The sequence below is a fragment of the Mixophyes fleayi genome, chromosome 7 (genome assembly GCF_038048845.1).
Source record: "Mixophyes fleayi isolate aMixFle1 chromosome 7, aMixFle1.hap1, whole genome shotgun sequence".
Lineage (NCBI taxonomy): Eukaryota > Metazoa > Chordata > Amphibia > Anura > Limnodynastidae > Mixophyes > Mixophyes fleayi.
Window position 1 is genome coordinate 67,359,250 of NC_134408.1, and position 14,826 is coordinate 67,374,075.

The 14,826-nt window shown below is 37.6% G+C and overlaps 1 protein-coding gene across 1 annotated transcript in view; it reads right to left on the bottom strand.

Moving 5' to 3' along the window:
* Positions 1–14,826, bottom strand: part of DNAH7 (dynein axonemal heavy chain 7) — a 379,127-nt gene that overhangs the window by 265,285 nt on the left and 99,016 nt on the right. Inside the window, 1 exon segment of the mRNA XM_075181345.1 lies at positions 2,317–2,510. Coding sequence (XP_075037446.1) covers positions 2,317–2,510 — 194 coding nt within the window.

A 14,826-nucleotide genomic window follows, 5' to 3' on the forward strand; every position in this document is an offset into this window, starting at 1 on the left:
CAGGAGAGCGGTGGTGCTAATCCTCATCCTCATAGTAGGCAGTAGTAAGAGAAATGACAAAATACGTTTACTGGTCATGGGTATCTGGTTCTGGTTGTCGGTCAAAGAATACTGATTACTGGTAAATTGTATTGAGAAAATAAATGCTGGTTACAGGTGAAATGGGTCTGGTCATTGGTCAATTAGGTACTGAATTAGGGGTAATAAGTGTCAAATTACAATATAATTAAATGGTGCTGAGTTCTGGCCAAACAGTAATGATTGCTTGTCATTGGGGGGTATTCAATTGTTAGCGAGATGCGTTAAAATTTCGCGCTCGAAAAAAAACCCAAAACCAGCGCTCGTTTTTTCCTGTTCGAGCGCGCGTTTAAAAAAAACAAAACCCTCAATTCAATTGTTTTTTTGCATGCACCCCCATCGCGCTCTATTATTGGTCATAGCGAGTTTGAAATGGTTAAGGCACTCATTTTACTATTAAAAAATAAAAGTAAATTAATGCAATCAAGAATGGCCCCAGCACTGCAAAGGAGATTGGGCCCCTACACTGCAATCAAGAAGGGCGCCAGCACTGCACAAGAGAATGGGCCCCCACACTGCAATGAAGAAGGGCCCCAGCACTGCTCGCAACAATGGCCCCCCCTGTACAGCAGAATTAAAGATTTTACAAGGAGGTACATTTTTTGAAATTTACAAACATTTGAACACTGGCCAAGCATGGACATTTGTAAGGTACAAATATTTGTGGGACAGTGGGCAAGCCGGACCTTTCTTCGAAGGTAAAAATATTTGTTGGGACTTTGCGTAAATGAGTGTGTGTAAGTAAAGCATCATAAAACTGAGGATTTCGTCCATGGTGAGTATTTTGTATTTTTTTTTTTTAATTAAAATCTATGGTGTACATGAGGGTGTTCACTGTATTTCTTGGGGTTTTATTATTTTTAATAAAGATTTGTGGTTGGAATGAGGGTGTTGTGCTTTTATTTAACATTTTGCTTTGTGGAACTACAGATCACAGCCAGCCATGGATGTAAGAGCATGTTGGCACTTGTGGTTCTACTACAAGTGCAAACATGCCCTGGGTGCTATGGGTACGCTGGTGGTTGTAGTTAGACAAGTAGCAGCATGCCCTACTATTTAGGACAACATGGCTGGCTGGGACATGTAGTTCCACAAGCAAAAAACTTTTTTTTTGTTTTTTTTCATACAAAATCCCCATTTATTACCCTACCACCCACAGCCCAGGGGTAGTAGGAAGAGCCCTAGTGCTATCGGCACTGGCCTGGGTGTCCCTAGGGGGGTGGCCCGCTTACATTTTTCAGCGGACCACAATCCCTAGGGAATCCAGGCCAGCGCTAAGCAGTCTGTGGGTTTTTAGTCATTATGGCCGTGGGACCCAAACTGCGTTTCCCCCCCCCCCCCTGTTATAGTGCCTATCACCCCGGCTGGTTTGCCTAGTGCTGGTTCAATTAAATTAGGGGGAACCCTACGTCAAATTTTTCACACATCAATAGCCTGCCAGCACTAGGGCGAAGACTAAATAGAGTGGGGAGCAAACGATTTTGCTTTTAAAAAATAAATACCACCCCCCCCCCCTTAAAAAAAAAATAATAATATAAAAAAGTTTTAAATACATGCAGCACTATGGTTATTTCTAAAGGGGGAAATTTCCAAAAATTATTAATTATTATACACTTTTTTTAGTACTTTTCTTTTTTTAGGTAACTTTTATGAACTTTTACACCTATTTTCTCAGTTTAATGTATATTTTTCTTAACTTAATAAAAAAAATTTTTCTTTGAGCAGACCATGGAGGTGCGAGATAAAACAGCATATTTGCCTTTTTCACACTCGGCGTTAAAAAACAATTGAATAGCTTTTTCCACTAAGGGTTCGCAGCCAGCCTATACTTTAACATTGACAAACGCTTGGAGCGCGATAACACCGTTTCGGTGTAAAAAAAAAAAAGAATAGAATTGCGTGAGAAGTTTTCGCGCTCGAAAATAAGGTAAAATAGCAAAAAAATTACTTTTCACGCTCGAACTTCCAAACTCGCTAACAATTGAATACCCCCCATAGAGTGCTGACTATACACCAAATATTTGATGGTTACTGATTAATAGGGTGCTTCATTACATCGTACTCAAAGTGTGCTGGACAGATGTGTATTATATTACTTACTGGAACAAATATAGCATGCTGTTATGCTGTTTGTGGCATATTAGCAGTCACAGGAATATTGAATTTCTTGAAAGACATTGATTACTATGATTAAATTCCCTTGTTAGTTGTACACTGTATCATGTACATAGCACTTACCTTGTTGGATCCTTTGTCTCTGACAAAATCTCAAGAAGCTCATCGTTTGACAAGAAGAAAAATCGAGGAAAAAACAAACGTTTCTTCTCCAGGTAGTCATTAAGTCCCTTTAAAATGAGTTCCAAAAACTCACTTGACTTTTTGAACTTCTCTAGCATTTTTTCAATCATCACAACAGAAAGGACATGCTTATCCTGTAAAAAAATCATTTTGGATATCTTGCCTGTTATCTTTGATTTATCAATTACAGATAAATGTCATAGTACTGTATATGGACATGGCATATTTGCAGATAATGTAATATCAAACATGTGCATCAATGTCTTCCCAGTTTTAACAGTAAAAATTGTTAATAAAACCCCCAAGGACTATTACTGTACTGCCTGAAAATAGTATAATTAATAATGAAATTAAACTTATGTTGGCCAATACTACAAGTTACACATGGTGTACTGCACCTAGAAAATGGATATTACACCAGTCAACATTACATCACCACTGAAAATGATCACTGCACATATTAACTTGTATCTTATAGAAAAACAGAATTTGCCAATAATTACACACATATTACAAGGAAAAAAAGGATAAGGGACACACATTTCCAGAAACACTTTAAGTACTTAAATAAACATATACATTTCTTCAATTAACTATGTATTTCCTTTTGTTTGTAAATAAAAAACAGTTACTACTAAATGTAAATGTGTTTCTGTGCAGTCACCTTTGAAAAAAATGCCAAAGTCATTGCCCACCGAGACTCTCTTTTCTTATATTTTAGCAAATGGGAAATACACATTTTTAAGTAGCAATTATTCATAATTACTCTGACAGGTTAGACGCTTGAAAGATCACATTTGCATTACCTTTCATCCCAATATGCTAAGAGCTAGCCCACATTATCATGAAAATAGAAGATAGAGCAAGTTTATTTTTGTTGATCAGTAGGGAAGGAATGTCTGTGTGGATGTTCAAGCTTTTTTCCCTTAATGAACACTTATTCAGCAGATCCACATCGCCATCTTGTGGAATTTAAGATTAATCTACAAGTGATAGGAGTATGGTACATTTTATTTAAGATCTACTTAAAAATGTTTGATTCTGTTGTTTTCTATGATCATTTATTTTACATTTTCCTTCTCTTTTTTGCATAACTGGAAAAACGCAAAATGTACAGACATTTTTTTTTAAAAATAGTTAGTGTGATATCCAAGTTCATATAGGATAATGTGACAGAGGGAAAACCACTGCTCAGGAAGGGTGTGCTGATAATGCCCAACTGTTTGAAAGCTTTCAATAGGAATATTTTGCAATTTTTTACAAATGTGTTATAAATATAAGGGCACCTGCCCTGCTAGAGGGCAGGTGCAAATACTCGCGGCTGATGATGATGATTTGTGGTAAACCAGGCACATATACTGCTGATGCAGAACTGGACGTATCTCAGCTCCACATGTATGATGTCCAACTCTGCATCAGTTCCTATGTACTGAATTTCAAAATTTGGCAGTGTGTAGGATTTTCTACAGGAGAAAAAGGGCCCCGGACACTTGGGGGATAATAGTTTACTATTTAAAAAAAATACATCTGCTTTAGCTACTTAATAACCCCTTATTTTCTTACAGAACACACTAGAAAAGTAAGGAGATAAAGGATTTTGGAGGCAATAGGACATTTTATTTTGAGCACCTATTCATCAGTATATAGAAGATTTTTAAGAATGGCCCTGGAAAATCATTCTGCACTAACTATTACGAGGATGATGAATTCAGCTGAAAGTGCCCATGGTAGAAAAGTAAAAACATCACTTCAAAGTCCACTATATTTCCACTTTATAACCAGCCCCTGTATTCACTTCAACTTTCTCCTAAAATATTGCTAAGTAAAGCCACATTTATGCTTTAAATTGATCATAAAATTGAGGGGACATCAGGTCTTTATTACGTGTGTTCCTTTTGTACATTTACATGCTTTTATTACACTAGTAGACAGGGGTGGATTAGGCATAAGGTTTACCGGAACTTTTCCCGGAAGGCCATTGGACTCAAGAGGCCGCCCGGAGGCCGCCTAAAGTTTTTTTTAATTCACCTTTGCTTTTTTGCTTTCTTCTTCACCCATTCTTGTATGCCAATGAGTGGGGGGGAAATTTGTTTGTGGTCCACGGCCGCTCAGTTATTCAAGCTAGTTAAAAAAAAAAAATTCCGCCCGCTCCTCTCCTTGTAAGGGCTGTGCACCCTATTGTTACAGTGCACAACCCCTAATTCCATGGCACCTAACTTCTTCCTGGTGGCTCCTCCTCTCATGCCATGGCAGGATCATCTTCCACTCGCCTGTTGTGTGTTATCAGCATCACGGAAGATGAACCATATCATCAACAGGTAAGTGGTTCTGAAGTGAAGTGAGAAATACATCAGCAACAGGGAGAGGGAGAGGAACGAGTAAAATTGAGGAAAATAACTATTGTGAACAACGGTGGTGATTGGGTTTGATTATGAGGGTGAAGGAGTTAATGGACCCCTAATGGAGGTAATTATGGTCAGGGAGGTAATAAAGGGGTTAATTAATATGAATGAAATTAATTGATGATGTAGGGGTTAATTAATAATATTGATGAGGGAGTTTATTATTATAATCGGGTTACTGATATTGAATGGGGTTACTGAAATAGTTAATAATTTTGAGAAGGGGTTAATTAATTAATTAATGACAATGAGGATGATATTGTATGGTGCTCACTAGCATGCTGTCTGTTTTGTTTGGCACTCACCAGATTGCTCTCTGTACTGTATGGTGCTCACTAGCATGCTGTCTGTATTGTCTGGCACTCACTAGTGTTTACAAGTAATCACAGTTAGCCATACAGGTAGGCAGAGTCAATGTGATTTTTCCTTTTTTTTGTTTGTTTTTGTTATGCCACTAGGTAGAGTTTAGAATCAGTGGGAGATTTACAGGGATGAGGCCCAGCTAGAATAATCCATATGATAGTGGTCAGGATTCATGTAATAGGAAGGACTTCCCAGGCACAACTACTATCACATTAATGCTAATCTTGGGAGCCTCTAGCAGCAGGAGGTTCCCAGGGTTAATGCTAACCCTGGGAACTTCCTGCTGCTGGATTAAGCTGACCGCTAAATGTAACCGATGTGTACACTCCACCCACTGGTGTGCGGAGTCTTCCCAGTACGAGTTGCATTTGCTTTGCCTACCACTGATGTGGCAAGAGCTAACAATGTACTAACCCCACCTACTTCTGTGTTGACCCCACCTACAACTGACTTAGTTCCGCCTACATGAGGCCACTTTAAGGTTTTTTTCCAGGGCCACTTTAAGTTCCCAATCCACCCCTGCTAGTAGAGATGTATTTTACAACATTGTTGCCTATTCTCCTAGAATGTCGGGGAGACTCACGAATTTCTGGGAGTTCTCGCAGAATCCCAGGAGAGCAGGGAAACCTCACTTTGTTACTGAAGTGGATGGTTGTGGGTCTTAGTGACGCCTGACTAAGTGTTGGCATGAGAAAAAGGGTTTACAGTATTCCACTAAACCAAAAACATCATTGTAATTGAGCTTTTCCACCTCCTGAAGATTTAAAATATTTTCCCCTGCAGAACAAAGTATTGTTTCTGTATGTGGATGCTATGTAAAGCTCACAAATGTGTCTATTCTGCTTTCAGAAATAAAACTCCCCTATCCACAAAGCTCTTCCTATGAAAAGCTGCAAAATTTTGATCCCCCCATCTTGACGTGTATATTCATATGTGTGTAGAAAAAATGGCACAGTGAGGCAAACATAGGTGCAACAAAATATCATTCACAATGCAGTTTTGTAGCTTAGTAAATTAGACTTTTGGGGACTTTCCAAAGTGTAGTTTTGTAAAACTGACATTTGTTCAGTGGTCTTTGTGGTGGTTTCAGGCCATTGTATTTTCTAAAGGCAGAAGCGCTTGGAACTCTCAGCAAGTCCGCCGTTTTACAAAGCTCCACATTACACGTTGCAATCCTAATTTTTTACTTGACCAGAATGCAGTCAGATTTTCTAAGCAGCGGTTTAAAAATCGCCAGTCAACCCATCGGAAAACTACCAGAAAAGTGGCAACGCAAATGAGGTGGTAGTGAGAGGCGAGATAGAGAAAACCACAGCTCACTGACCTGTAAGTGCCTGGATGACAATAAAAAAGGGGCAGAAACCACTTTGCAAATTAGGGTGTTTCAAAATAGAGATTTTAGGGAGCATGGTGGATTGTGCTGTAAATCAATTTATAAAATATATAATACCCTTACAGCGCTACAAATGCCACTGCTGCAAATCAGAGAATTAAAACTTTACACCTAAGTATAAATCACATATAGAAAAAATTTGGTAAATCACTTTTTTGCGCTGAGGTTTCCCATACACGATAGGTAGAGTAAATCTAATGAGTATATAAAACGGAAAAGAATACTTATATTGGTTGATGGTATGATGTTCAAATCCTTTCAAGCGATCATAGGGAATTGTCTGATAATAAACACACCATGCGGAAGAGAAAGAATATACAATAGTGTAATACTGTATGTTACGACAATATAAAATCCTAAGTATCACTTTTGTATAGTAAACTTTTAAAATCTCCAATCCCGATGTTTGGGACTAAAAAACTGATACTATAATCAGTGTTTCACCATATATAGGAATAGTCCTGGTAGGTATATAATGTGGGATACCCCACAATTCAATCTACTTACACCGTAGATTCTTTAAAATTGGCACTTCAAAATATAGACCTCCGCTCCTCCCTTCTTCTTCAAAACCTCTCGATAGATGTAAGAAAAATGGGTAAATTAGAAACTGTACTCCTTAAGGAAAATAGAATTTGGTGGGAAGTAGTAACTTTAGAGCAATATATAGCTGATCAAATTGTACCTAAAGGATTGCAAATTATTAAAAACCCTTCTTTTACATCTGCATCAATTGAATTCAAAGAAAAATGGGATTTAATATTACAAAACTGTTCCTTTTCTTTAATGGAGCTTATCCTAACAGATAAGAGGAAAATTCTTAGCCAAATGGAAGAAGAAATTCTGTGTTTACAGTCCCTCATTACCCCATTTGAGGATCTTAACGATGTAAAATTAAAATTACAGAATATTAGAGATAAAATCTCCCGTGACACTAAATTATTGATTTCAAAAAAACATTAGAAATTTCTAAGAGATACTCAGCAACATAAGACTTATGAAAATAATTGTCCATCGGGAAAAGGAAAGGATTATTTTCCCTTTGAAAATGGTCATATAGATAAGGATTTATCTATACCTCCACAGAGATCAAATCCATCTGATCACGATATTGATAACTTCCCTTCTACATCTAAGGGTGAAAACATCTATGATTCCCCAAAATGGTTCAAATCATCAAAAACTAGTAGAGATAGAAGTTATAAAGAACATCAACAACACGTAAATTTTGAATCTATCAATAGGTTTGATAGTTTAAAAGATAAAGATAATTTTCCTTCTTCTTTTCCCCACTCCCACTCCACGTGGAAGAAAAAGAGACCACAGAGACAGAGAAGGAGGGAAAGGAGGTCTTAATTCCAATAATTGGGGAAAAATGTACCCTTTCAAATAAGAGCATAAACATCAAGAATAAAAGGGGACAAAGGGGTGGGAATAATAAAGTTAGGTTTTTGAAACTTAAACAGAAATTGAAGGCTAGAAAATTGTTAGCCAATAGCAAAGCCGTTTCTGATTCCACTCATTCAATTATACCTTGTAATGTTTTTAACTTAAGTTCACGTGTACTGAGCCAAGAGGAGTTATCACTTCTCTCAAAAGGTTTAAAATTTGCACCTACTTCAGGATCAGATTCCTTTAGAACTTTCTTAGACTTACAAAAATTTATCAGAAAGTTAACCATTAAGAAATTTTTTCAGATGAAAAATAAGAACTCTGACCTTGCAAATTGTAACTTAAATACACATACCAAATTTAAAAAGCCTTCAACATTTTACCCATCTCACATCAAGGGTCCTTACATAGAGACCTTTGGCAAACTTGTGGCTGATGAACTAAAAAACTTACATGAAAAGAGAGAATTCATCATAATTTGTCGCATAAAGAAAGATTATCACTAAAGGGACTTCAGGACAATCCTGATCTAATCATTAAGCCCGCTGATAAAGGGGGAGGGGTTGTAGTTTTAAACAGAGTCGACTATTTGACAGAAATTAATAGACAATTGGCAGATAAGAACACCTACCACAAATTAAAGAGCGACCCCACTTATGGGATTAAGAAAAAATTTGAAAATCTAATTATTAAATATGAAAATATAGGCACTATAGATAAAGAGGTGGGTGATTTTTTAAAAGGACACTCTCACACCACCCCTTATATCTATATCCTTCCAAAAATTCATAAAGATTTAGCTCATCCTCCAGGCCGCCCCATTATTTCTGGGGTAAATAGTTTGACAGCCAATTTATCTGCCTACATTGACCATCATCTACAACCCCTAGTACAAAACAATCCATCGTACTTGAAAGATACGAGAGAGGTGTTAAACTATCTTGGGAATACTCCTTGGAGCTCTAGTATGTATATGGTGACAGCTGATGTCACCTCACTATATACTATAATTGAGCACCAAAGGGGTTTAACAGCAGTTAAATTCTTTCTGGATAAATCCACCATAGATGAGAATTTGAAACAATTTATCTTGGAGGGAATAAATTTTATCCTGGAGAATAATTATTTTTATCATAAGGGTGAATATTTTCTCCAGAAGACCGGAACAGCAATGGGTACCAGGTTCGCTCGGAGGAGGTATATAGACGACATACTCATCCTTTGGAATGGAGATAGATTCTCTTTGGACATTTTCTGTTCTAGTTTAAACTTTAATGATTGGAACATCAAGTACACATTCAATGTTAGTAGCTCTTCAGTTCATTTTTTAGATTTGCATATCTATATAGAGAATGAAAAGATTAACACACAATGTTATCAAAAACCTACTGATACTAATACACATATTCCACCTTCCAGCCAACATCACCCTAATTGGCTGAGGGGAATTCAATACGGACAGTTCCTTCATATTAGGAGGAACTGTACAGATGATACATCTTTTTCTATACAGATGGACAAAATGTATAAAAATTTCCAAAGCAGAGCTTACAATAATCAACAACTTATTAAAGCTAAAGAAAAGATAAAAATGACTAGTCGAGAATCTCTTTTAGAACCCTCATAAAGATCTGATAAAAAGGACTTCCAGTTATCCTTTGTCACCAAATATAGCCATAAATATAAAAAGATGGAACATATCATATCTAAATTCTGGTACATTCTAGGGAAAGATACAAATCTTGCAGAGATTCTCCCAGAGAAACCTTCCTTTATATACAGAAAATCTCAAACTCTAAAGGATAAATTGGTTAAGGGAGCCCAGATTGAATCTCCCAGACAAGGGAGAATTAAGTCGAAGGGATTCTACCGCTGTGGACAGTGTCTTCCCTGTAGACAAATTACTCACAGTAACAGTAAGATAGAAGAATTTGTTGTTCATAATAATTCTTATAAAATAGATTCCTTTATCACATGTCATTCATGTAATGTCGTTTATATAATAGAATGTAAATGTGGATTATGCTATGTGGGAAAAACATCACGCCCCCTGAAAAGGCGCATATATGAACACATTCGAAATATTAAACTAGGATATGAACAACATTCTCTATCCATGCACTTCAAAGATCACCATGAATGCAATATTAGAGATATTAGGAATTTTATAGGAATAGATTTAGTGCAAGGAGATTGGAAGTGCAGAGATATTAATAATAAATTACCTCAGAGAGAAATTATGTGGATTTTTAAACTTAACACTTTGATACCAACTGGACTAAATAAGGATTTCGAGTTGAAATGTTTTTTAGAATGAATTAACCCTGCTTTAATTTTTCTTCCTTCTTCTGTTTATCTCATTTCAGAGGAAAGTAATTGTGCATATTCACTTCATTTATGATATCTATGTACTAAATTGAATTTATTTGTATAGGAGGAAATTGACACATGTTCTCACATCTACTATTCCCTATAAACTAAGTCATCTTCATAACATTTTTGTGCAGATGTCCTCTTTTATATATGAGGGATTATATATACTATACCACCTTATAGGAATTTATCTAGATGTGACATAGTTTGTCTTTTCCCCCTATTGTTAAATATTATTTTTCACGTTATTAACGTTTTTGCATTATTAATATTTATACTTTTATATCTTATATTTCTGTAATTCTCCTATATTATATACCTTTTGTATTTGAATGTTGCATTCTATATGAAAGTATATTTTGTTGACAATATTCTGTAATTTTGGATAGATAGATATATATGTATCATGTATTAATTTACAGTTTAGTTTGACATTTGATTACACGATTTGTAAATTTTTATTAATACACTGAAAAAGTTCAAAATATAACGGACTGGATTATCTGTTAGTATACATCTTTCTTTTCTTTCATGTTAAATGAAGTTTTATGTAATGGAAATAATGTTTGTTTCAGTAAATTGGCGCTTTTTTATATTTTTGGACCCGATCATGTGATCGGAGGGAACTATAAAAGGATACACAGCTTGCTATATTCATTACCTTGATAAAGATCCAACGAACAGGATCGAAACTAGTTGGTGATTGCTACCGTGTCCTTTCTAAGTGTTCGCCGGCCGAGACGGGACTCGTTTAGATGGATACCTCGGTGATTGTCCAGCAAGCTTGCTTATTTCAACTATACTATCACCTGGACATTACTGATTCTTGGTTAACATCTTTCCGTGCACAATCTACCCGCTGGGAAAGCTCACATAGGATACGCTGATTATTTTACACTCCGCGGTAGGAACATCTATGTTTTTATTTAATAAATGTTTTTAGCTACTACCTAAAAAGTATACCTCTCTTTTTCTTACATCTATCGAGAGGTTTTGAAGAAGGGAGGAGCGGAGGTCTATATTTTGAAGTTCCAATTTTAAAGAATCTACGGTGTAAGTAGATTGAATTGTGGGGCATCCCACACTATATACCTACCAGGACTATTCCTATATATGGTGAAACACTGATTATAGTATCAGTTTTTTAGTCCCAAACATCGGGATTGGAGATTTTAAAAGTTTACTATACAAAAGTGATACTTAGGATTTTATATTGTCGTAACATACAGTATTACACTATTGTATATTCTTTCTCTTTCGCATGGTGTGTTTATTATCAGACAATTCCCTATGATCGCTTGAAAGGATTTGAACATCATACCATCAACCAATATAAGTATTCTTTTCCGTTTTATATACTCATTAGATTTACTCTACCTATCGTGTATGGGAAACCTCAGCGCAAAAAAGTGATTTACCAAATTTTTTCTATATGTAAATCAATTTATGGTTGGTGTTGTGGAGGGGGAGCAGCAGGAGTAGAACCACCAGTACCAAATCCTGCAGAAGGCGCACAGGTAGTAGGTTTATAGGCAACACAGCAGAAAGGGAACACCCCATGTGATATAAATGTTAATAATCATAAAAAGGATATTATTAATGATCCATTACAATTTTTCTATAGGCCAAGGGGCGAATACCAAAACTTTTATTATATACTATAAGGATAATGGAAGCAATGAAATGGCAAAATAGACAGAAAAATAGCTGCCGTCTTCCAGATTTTATAGGCAACACGTCTTTTGATTTAAGAAATATGTTTCCAGCAGTGGTTCACTGATCTCTTTAAAGATCCCATTGCATTGACACTATTGCAGAGTCGAGTCTTGCCCCATGGACTAAAATTTCCCAGCGCTCCCCTAATGATGTTCCTTGCAAGCACACATTTTTCCTCGTGGAGACAAAACACAAAAAATACTTAACACAGAAAAAATAAAGAAAAAACACAATAGACAAACATTGACACTCACCACACACTTAAACACAAACAAATGTCAAATAAAAAGAGACAGCAAATAATAAGGCACACAGAACAATACAATACTACAAACAAGAACAAGGCACCTTTCAACATTCGTTAAATAGAACTCTACTCACTTCCAAACAACAGTCAACCACTCATCCCCTATTAACCAGCTCCTCATACCCCTATCTAAGATTATGTAGTGCTTTTGTGAATCTAATCCTGCATTTTTTAGGTTCCATTGAAATCCAACTACGCACAAAAATGTATTATTCAAAACATAGTGTTATTCAAAACAATCAGCTGGTGGGTTGGAAACAAACTGGCGCACAACTATTGATGGTGAATAGAAAATAAGGTGACTTTAAACTCAAAACTACTGGCAATGTATGGCAACCACCACAAATGTATGTCAAAATCACAAACAAAACCACACTTTGGAAATTGTCCCTCTTTGTGTCTTATAAATATTTGTTTGTCAATTTAAACACAGGGAGCACAATTACTAGAGATGCTCACTGACCCCCGTGTTTTGGTTTTGGATCTGGATTAACGTCGTGTTTTTGTTTTGCCAAACCGGCATTTCGTGTTTTGGTTTTGTTTGGTTTTGTTTTGCTATTTTGTTTACAAATCAATGTTTTTGGGCATAAAAGAATCAAATTTAGTGCTCCACCTGTTTCTTGAATAAGTAATGTAATTGTAAAGCTAATAAATTATCCAAAAAAACAGTTTAATTCCTGGTAGGCCTTCATTAATTCTACACACAAACCAGATTGTCTCCCTCTCCATCTATGCATATTGGCAATGCAGCCATCGTCTTTGGATGTATATTACACCCTACACTTATAGTTAACTATGTAAAGAAATGGACAAAGGTAGTTTGGTTTCTGTCTCTCTAGGCCCCCCTCCAATTGTAGAAAATACTCAAAAATTCAGCCGTTATAGACTGTACAATATTAATAGAAATGGACAAAGCCAGTTTGGGGTCAGTCTGTGTATGACACCCTACCCTTAATGAGAAATTGCCCAAACAGCAGCCTTTCAAGACGGTACGTGATATGGAAATGCCCCACGTCCTTTTCCTATTTGGGGGTAGATTGCACTCTACACTTAAATAGAAAGTTTTAAAAAGATGTTATCATCATTATCTTCAGCTTCATCCTCACCCTCATCAGTGTGTACGTCATCATCACAGACTATCAATTCATCGCCACTTGAATTCGCCATTAGAGAACAGTCAGTGCTTGGATGTCTTGGATGGTGAAGGCCTTCCTCGTGGAAGATGTAGTTCATTTTTATAAACATCATTTTCTCCACATTTTTGGGAAGTAACCTTCTATGGCGATCACTGACTAAGTTCCCGGCCGTGCTGAACACTCGTTCAGAGTACACACTGGAGGGTGGGCAGCTTAGGTATTGCAAAGCAAGTTTGTACATGGTTTTACAAATGGCCTGCTTTTCTTCCCAGTAAGGAACGGGACTGTCTGACATTTCCATATCAATTACCTCTTGAAAATAATCCTCCACCATCTTTTGCATGTTAATACTCATATTGGATGGAGTTATGGGCAAGGTCACACATTGAAGTCCCCACAGCGATGGCACATCCTCGGCTGACCTGGATAGAAACATTGAATCCTGTCTCTACCGAGGAAGGCGGCCGATGGTATGTGTGTCAGGCCAGCCTCTGTGCAAGAGACCAGTAGGAGGGCCCGCGCCTCCACTCCCTCTTGGCTTTGTGAAGGTCAGCCAACTGACCCAATCTGGTCTCCTGCAAAAATAAAAAATCAGCCTCAACCGTGCTGAAAAAATCAAAGGCCATATAACGAGCTCGTTCGGAAAGTATAGATGCCACATTAATAGTGGCAAATCTAATGGGCTGGGAAGCCATCCCTCAGAGCTATAGAAGGTAGGAATCAGCTCACTTCTTTTTCACCGGTTTAACAGAGTCCTCATCGGAGGAACCATATCGCTTACAACTTATACCGGCCGGCAAAACCTCCCCCTCCCGGAGAACCACCACTTCCCCGGAGGGAGAAGCCTCCCCCGACCCAACTATAACCTCCCTAACTTCACCACCCACCACCTCCCCAAAAGTGACTTCAGCTTTCCATGGGACCGAGGGACTACCAAGGGGCTGCATTCTAGAACTAGGTCCCAGGATAGGAGAGGGATCAGGAGGAAGAGCAGGGGGAGAACCGGAAGGGGGAACATGGGGGGGAACAGGGGGGTGGGCAAGGGTAATGTTAGGTTCAGGAATCTGGGAAGGGACAGGGTGAGGGAGAGGGTAGGGGCAGAGAAAGGCCCGGGATTTCCCGAGGAATCCCGGGCCAATTTTTTCTATCCAGGCTGACCTGGATAGAAACATTGAATCCTGTCTCTACCGAGGAAGGCGGCCGATGGTATGTGTGTCAGGCCAGCCTCCGTGCATCGCAGATCGACCGTGGCAGACCACCCACTACCCCAGACGCCATAGCTCGGGTCCTGTACTTTTACCAGCGGGGACACTAGATCCGCATACCGTTTTAATCAGAGGGCCAAGTCGACTCATTCCTGACTAGTAT